Source organism: Spermophilus citellus (assembly GCF_964194105.1).
Source record: "Spermophilus citellus genome assembly, chromosome: 3".
Lineage (NCBI taxonomy): Eukaryota > Metazoa > Chordata > Mammalia > Rodentia > Sciuridae > Spermophilus > Spermophilus citellus.
Window position 1 is genome coordinate 125,263,551 of NC_138184.1, and position 7,526 is coordinate 125,271,076.

A 7,526-nucleotide genomic window follows, 5' to 3' on the forward strand; every position below is an offset into this window, starting at 1 on the left:
TTTAATATTTATTTTTTAGTTCTCGGTGGACACAACATCTTTGTTGGTATGTGGTGCTGAGGATCGAACCCGGGCCGCACGCATGCCAGGCGAGCGCGCTACCGCTTGAGCCACATCCCCAGCCCCATGATTAAAAGATTTGACCAGAATAATTTTAGGGAGAAAAAGTGTATTTGGGGGCTCACAGTTTCAGAGGTCTTGGTCCATAGACAGCTGAGTCCATTCCTCAGGGTTCAAGGTGAGGCACGACATCATGATGGAAGAGCATGACAGAAGAAAGCAGCTCACCGGATGATCAGAAATCAGAGAGACTCCACTTGCCAGACACAAAACATAGACACCAAAGCCACGCTCCAATGCCCCACCTCCTCCAGCCACGCCCACCTCCTTTAGCCACACCCCACCTCCTTTAGCCATGCCCCACCTCCTTTAGCCACGCCCCACCTGCCTTCAGTTACCACTCACTGAATCCCATCAGGTGATTAATTTTCTGGTTGGGTTAAGGATGTCATTACCCAAAAATTTCTCCTCTGAACCTTTCTTTTTTTTTTTTAGGGTGATAGTTTGGTTTTTATTGTTGTCCTGTGTTGGGCTCAGTACAGAAATGCTGTCACCACCATTGGCTATTGCTAGCTCGCTAGCTTCCCAGGAGGAACAGGCAACAAAAGGTGGCTCCAGATGGCTCTTAGCTACTGATGTGGGCTTCAGGGTTTGTAAAAGCAGTATAGTGGGTCCCACTTTCTGGTTTGAAGTACAAACTCTCATTCACAGTCAGATTTCACCAGGAAGGAGATGGTCAGAGCTGAAGTCACGTTAATTAAGGAGCAAACTCAGGGTCACACTTGGTCTTCCTTCGGCTTCCTGATACACCCAGATGGCACTGTGGAAGCAGAGCTGCTGGCATCTGGGCTAGTGCGTTGATGGAGCAAGGTGGGAGGAGCTGCTCACTAGTAGAACTTCTTGCTGGGCTGTTGGCAAGGTCAGTGAGCAGCTGGCATGGGATGAACTGTATTCCATAGGCAGCTTCATGCTTCTGGAGCTGGTCCACTATCTTCTGGTCATCATATAAATCCATGAAACAGAAGGACCATCCGGGACAAGGGAGGTAGCCTAGGCCAAAAACTGCTCCAATGTCTCCCTCTGCAGGTTTGGCAACATCCCTTCCTGTAGGCACATGACTACCTCATTCACAAATCTTGTCACCAATGGTACTGGATATCTTCATCAGAGGAGGCCTCAGGCTTTGCAGGAAGCCTCAGACTTGTAAAATTCTTATTCATGTCAGAATTCAAACTCTTATTCTTCGAGCCCTCCTCATGGATGTAAAAGCTCTTCCCAGACTTGCAACCCAGGAAGCCCTGGACACCATCTGTTTCAGCAATTCTAGGCTTCTACCTCTAAACCGCTCCCCAAAGGCTTTGCCCTGATCTTCTGCCATATGTTTCACTATAACCACACCAACTTCATCTGCCAGGGTGGAAGCACCCATAGGAAAGCCAAAGCCTGTGGTCAGAGAATCCAGCTTCTTAGGGTCAACTCCTTCCTGGTGGATTCATATGATTTCGGTCATCATGGATATAAGACATATAAGGTGTCTTGTATCCTTAAAATCTTAAGCCAGATCCATACTTAATCACAACGATGAACTTCCCCTGCTTAAGACCAGCTGCTACAGTACAAGTGGTTGTCTCCTTGGATGTTTTCTTGGTTGTGATGATCTCTAGTAGCTGCATCTTGACCACAGAAGAGAAGTAGTGCATGCCAATTACTTTCTCAGGTCTTTTTCTGACAGCAACAATTTCATTGATTGGGAGAGCAGAGGAGTTACTGGCAAAGACACAGTGAGCTACTTCCTTTAGCACTTTGTGCTTAACACCGAGGTCCTCAAAAACAGCTTCAATCACCACGTCAGCCTTTTCAAAACCCTGGTAATCAAGCTGTCCAATCAAGTTGCTGAAGATGGAATCCTTTCAAATGATGTCATAGCTTTCTTCTTCACTTTGTCGTTCAATTCTTTGAACACTCGTTGCTGTCTCTGGCCCACTCCAGCTATTGTAGTACCTTTAAGAAGGGTCTTTAGCCCCTTGTCCATGGAGATTGGGTGATGGAAGCTCCCATGAACCCTGCACCAAGAATAGCTAAATGCTTAACATACTTCTGTGGGGCTCCAAATTTATTTTCCTGGCATAGGACTTGGTCATGATAAAGTCCCAACAAGGCCTTTGATTCTTTAGTCAATGCCAACTTTCCAAATTTCTGGTGATTCAGTAAGATAACCAGCATCACTTCTTCATTCAAGTCCAGTTTTTATGACATCAATTATTTTCAGAGGGGCAAGATAAAGGCCTTTGGTCTGCTTTCACACTCCTTTTTCCATGATTTTGCAAATGTGTGGTCTAACAAATGGAACAGTCATGGCATATGCTGTTGGTTTTTCCACCAATCCCTTGTATCTCTTAAGAGAGAGCTTCTTATCAACTAGTCCAATGGCAAAAGTAACTATAACCTCTTTGAGTTATTCAGTTGTCCATTTTTCTGGAGTTTTTTTTTTTTTTTTTTTTTTTTTACTCCTGGTCCTAGGGGTTCCACCAATTGCTAATTCCCATTTTATTTGCTCTGTCTGCACGAATATTTCTACGAGTTAGCATCATGTCAAGTGCAGCAGGTACATCCACCATTTTGGGCAGCCTTTGGGTGCCTTCTGCTCTATTAGGATCCCCAGAAAGATTTCAGGGATACCTGAAATGTATACACATAGCCCCTTCCACAACAGTGTAGCCCATCCTTTAAGCCATCAGAAGAGGTTTCTATGGATAAAAATACACACACTCTTCTCTCACCAGCTGGAAAAAAATTCTTTGCTTGAAAAGGGCTCATCTGGCCGATCACAGTGGCACATGCCTGTGTTCCTGACAACTCAAGAGGCTGAGGCAGGAGGATCAGCCTCAGTCAGCAACTTAGTGAGACCCTGTCTCACAATAAAAAGATAAAAAATGCTGTGGATATGGCTCAGTGGTTAAGTGCCCCTGGGTTCAACTCCTAGTACCAGAACAAATAAATAAATAAATGGGTTCATTTGATTAGAGAAGGCACATATAATCTCTCTACCTGATGTCAACTGATTGGGAACTTTAATTATACCTGTAAAAATCCTTAACAGGAGTTCCTAGATGAGTGTTTGATTGAACAATTGGGAAAAGATGTGTGCACCTAGGTCGGGTGAACCTTGGGGCCATCTTACAATTTCACCTCACACACCTACTGTTTGGGAAAGGAAACATGGTCTTTGGAACTAGATGAACCTGTGTTTAGCACAGGGCAAGTAACTTAAAAGCTCATTTATTAGTAAGCACTGTGCTGTAGTGTGGAAGAGGATGCAGGGGTGATTGAAGGTGGAGGTGATGCCATGGAGAAGGGTATCAGTGGCACAAGCTGTCCAGTGGGGGCCCAGAAGTTTGTTCAATGGAAAAAGGGTAGACAGTCTAGGAGATCAATCCCAGCCTGAAAGGAGGCACCAGGCACCTGCCTACATGCTGGGGGGTACTCCCAGGTCTGGCTTCCTAAAGTAGGAATAACCAAGACACCCAGCTGAGCCCAGAGACTCCCCACGGGTAACTGGATTTTTTAGTTCCACCTCTGATATAGACCAAATCAATATGGCAAGTAGAATTCATATTCATGATGAGGGGATCACCTTGGGCTATACAGAGGCATTTTTGCTCCTTCAACTCAAATCCCTTTCATCTGTAACTTCTCATTTCCCCACCCACCATTACATCACTAGGGCTGGGTGGGTCTAGGATATAAAAGCAGAGCCGCTGGCCCAGGCAAGTCTCTGCTCAACCAAGTCGGGGCCTTCACCAGCTCTAAAGTGGCCTTCACCTGCACTTCTTCACTTGTTTTTGTCATCATGCGTGAAATTGTGCTCATCCAGGCAGGCCGATGCGGCAATCAGATCGGCGCCAAGGTGGGCATGTTACTGGGGCGTGGACCCTGTGTGACACAGGCTGGGGCCAGGGGCCCCAAGGATGAGAGTGGAGTCGGGAGAAAACTGGGGTCACCAGCTGCCAGGTGCCATGGTGAGGCCACAGGGCAACACAACCTGCCACCGTGAATATGGTGATGCAGCTATGTGTACCTTAAATCAATGCCCTTTAAATTACCCAGGGACACACTTTTCCTCATGGTGGCCAGTTTCTTCCCCTGCCACTCAGATGCCCTCCCATGATCTCTACCCACATTCACCCATTGCCTGCCAGGGTTAGGATTCAGAGGCCAACATGTACATTGCTGGCATCAACCTTTGCTGGTAAAAGCTGCCTGGGGTTTGTGCCAGGAGTGGGGCCACTTGATCCTTGGTCCTGCTAGAACCCATCCAGGGACTCATCCATCAGTAGGGATTCAGGGACATTCAAACCTGCCTGGAGGGACAGCCCCACTGTGTCCACTGCTTCCTACAAGAGGATCTGTATTGCTGCTCCCTTCTCTTCCAATGTCATTCCAGCCCTTCAGTCTGTGACCATATATGGCTCCTGTTCTTCGGACTTCCCAGCCACCAGGAAGAAACTGATATGAGAAATACAGGCCACAGCTCTGTGGTCTTAGTCTAGGATTCTTGACTGTCTGACCACCATTCCAAGGCATTCCAGTGACAGGATGCTGGGACATGATTTTTTTTTTCCTTTCAGTTTTGGGAGGTCATCAGTGATGAACATGGCATTGACCCCACTGGCAGTTATCATGGAGATAGTAACTTACAGCTGGAGAGAATCAATGTGTACTACAATGAAGCAGCTGGTGAGTATATTGGATATTAAACTTGCTTTCCGAATGGTGACAGAGGAAATGTTCTAGGAGCATACAAATGACAAAGAAATGCATTTTTGCACATTAATATAAAATGCCAGCATAAAAAGATATACTTTATAGTTCCTGAATAGTCCTGTTTTGTTTTTTTTGTTTTTTGTATTTTTTTTAAACATGACTAAGCAGGCTAAGCATTCTTTTTCTTTTTCCCTTTTGTCTCAAATATTGGAATCTTCTATAATAAATCCTTCTGTGAGAACTACACAGAATTATGACCCTACCCACAATTCTTTGTCAAGCACAAATGTAAGTCAGCTTTTGTTCCTATAGGCAACAAATATGTTCCTCGGGCCATCCTAGTGGACCTAGAACCAGGAACAATGGACTCAGTGAGATCGGGACCATTCGGCCAGATATTCAAGCCAGACAACTTTGTGTTTGGTATGTCCTCATGGTCCATGGGACCATGACTCACTTTCTTCCTAACAGCCATACACTTCACAGTTCTCAGTGATCAGTGTGCAGGAGAGACTGTGTCCACAGATGGCCCCAGTCCTGGCCTAATCCCTTCCAGCCTATGGGGGTGGGGGCATTTTTCTGGTCACTCTGGACAGCTCAGGGATTAATGCCAGAATCCATTCCAGCAGCCTCTGAAGGGAAAGTCTCAAGAGCAAAAAAAAAAAAAAAAAAAAAAAAAAAAAAAAAAAAAAAAAAAAAAGCTTCTAATGAGGCTCAATAGGCTACAGGTAACTTCAAAGCATCTGTTGAACTCACTTAATTACTGTTAGGCAATGAAGGCCAAAAGCACAACATGTGAGCAAGATTTAGACAACTGCTTAGAGCCCCTTGCCCCTCTGATCATCCTGTGCTTTTTCTGTCTATTTGTACTTCATTAGAGTATTGAACCATTTTCCCTAGTTTGAGAAGCAGATGAATTTTGTTAAACATTTTCTCTTCCCTGCTTTTCTTACTTTAAGATGATTCCCAGCATTTTTGAGGGTCACTGATACAGAAGGTTTCATCTGTGTTTTCTACCAGTTGGTGGACAGAGAGGGTGCAGACAGTCTTAGGAAACAAAAGCATCTCTAAAAGGTTATTTAGGATTAGTTGTTAGCACAAAAAGATGGGGCTGGATACAAATTCATGGGTCATATCGGCCTTTTATTCAGGAACAGGACTATACCTATGGGAATGGACCCACTTTCCTGGTGGAAAATGAGCCACTGAACAAAGGAAGGGACTGGGTTTATATAGTTCATGGGTGATTTGGTGAGCTTGTCAGTCTGGGCACTCAGGAATTTGAGTTTCAGGGTCGGGGGTCAGTGGCCAGCACCTGGAGAGGAGTTATTTTGGAAGAGAATAGTGTTTCCTAGAGATTATCATTCTAGGTTTAATGAGACACTTTCTGCCCTCCAGCATCTAGGAAGGATTTATTTTGGGAGAGATGAAAGCTATCAATGTATGGCCACACTATCTTGGGGTGTTTTATTTTCCAGTCCTAGTCCTACCTTCTCCACAGTGCAAATGACATCATTCAGAATCCTTGTATATTTGTGTCTAATATTCTCTTTCCCTCTGGTAGGCCACAGTGGTGCAGGGAATAACTGGGCCAAGGGCCACTACACAGAGGGAGCCGAGCTGATGGACTCCGTGCTGGACATGGTGAGGAAGGAGGCAGAGAGCTGTGACTGTCTCCAGGGCTTCCAGCTGACCCACTCACTGGGGGGTGGCACTGGATCCGGCATGGGCACCCTGCTCATCAGCAATATCCGAGAGGAGTACCCAGACCGCATCATGAACACCTTCAGCGTCATGCCTTCGCCCAAGGTGTCGGACACAGTGGTGGAGCCCTACAATGCCACCCTCTCTGTCCACCAACTGGTAGAAAACACAGATGAAACCTTCTGCATCGACAACGAGGCCCTGTATGACATCCATTTCCGCACCCTGAAACTGCCCACCCCCACTTACGGAGACCTCAATCACCTGGTGTCGGCCACCATGAGCGGGGTCACCACGTGCCTGCGCTTCCCGGGCCAGCTGAACGCAGACCTGCGCAAGCTGGCCGTGAATATGGTGCCCTTTCCACGCCTGCACTTCTTCATGCCCGGCTTCTCGCCCCTGACCAGCCGGGGCAGCATGCAGTACCGCGCCCTGACGGTGCCCGAGCTCACCCAGCAGATGTTTGACTCCAAGAACATGATGGCTGCGTGCGACCCCCGCCAGGGTCGCTACCTGGCCGTGGCTGCCATCTTCCGAGGCCGCATGTCCATGAAGGAGGTGGACGAGCAGATGTTCAACGTACAGAACAGGAACAGCAGCTACTTTGTGGATTGGATCCCCCACAACGTGAAGACGGCCATGTGTGACATCCCACCGCGGGGCCTCAAGATGTCAGCCACCTTCATCGGCAACAACACCGCCATCCAGGAGCTCTTCAAGCGCATCTCTGAGCAGTTCACGGCTATGTTCCGGCGCAAGGCCTTCCTGCACTGGTACACAGGGGAGGGCATGGACGAGATGGAGTTCACCCAGGCCGAGAGTAACCTGAATGACCTGGTCTCCGAGTACCAGCAGTATCAGGAGGCCACCACCGAGGAACTGGGAGAGTTTGAGGAGGAGGAAGAAGAGGAGGCAGCAGTTTAGGAACTTTTCAATTTCCTTGGTAAAATTCTGATCCTCCTGCGCCTTTCTGCTTGGAAACTTAAGCTTCTCAGGTG

General features: G+C 47.1%; 1 protein-coding gene and 1 pseudogene across 3 annotated transcripts; one reads left to right on the forward strand and one right to left on the reverse strand.

Annotated features, from left to right (window-relative positions):
- Nucleotides 1–947: 947 nt before the first annotated feature.
- LOC308643426 (trifunctional enzyme subunit alpha, mitochondrial-like) lies at nucleotides 948–2,877 on the reverse strand (annotated as a pseudogene). The gene is made up of 2 exons: nucleotides 2,841–2,877; nucleotides 948–2,739 (listed from the first exon to the last, which is right to left on the reverse strand). The product of its transcript is annotated as a trifunctional enzyme subunit alpha, mitochondrial-like (transcript).
- Nucleotides 2,878–3,910: 1,033 nt separating this feature from the next.
- LOC308645508 (tubulin beta-4B chain-like) lies at nucleotides 3,911–7,526 on the forward strand (the record flags this gene model as incomplete). Of its 2 annotated transcripts, XM_081287703.1 has the most annotated exons (5): nucleotides 3,911–3,967; nucleotides 4,689–4,797; nucleotides 5,137–5,247; nucleotides 6,389–6,480; nucleotides 7,087–7,526. In XM_081287703.1, 5 exons carry the CDS (start codon nucleotides 3,911–3,913, stop codon nucleotides 7,450–7,452), a joined length of 735 nt encoding a protein of 244 aa, XP_081143829.1. In that variant the 3' UTR covers nucleotides 7,453–7,526. The 2 variants fall into 2 exon arrangements, with proteins under 2 accessions (XP_081143829.1, XP_081143828.1); XM_081287702.1 differs by having other exon boundaries at nucleotides 6,389–7,526.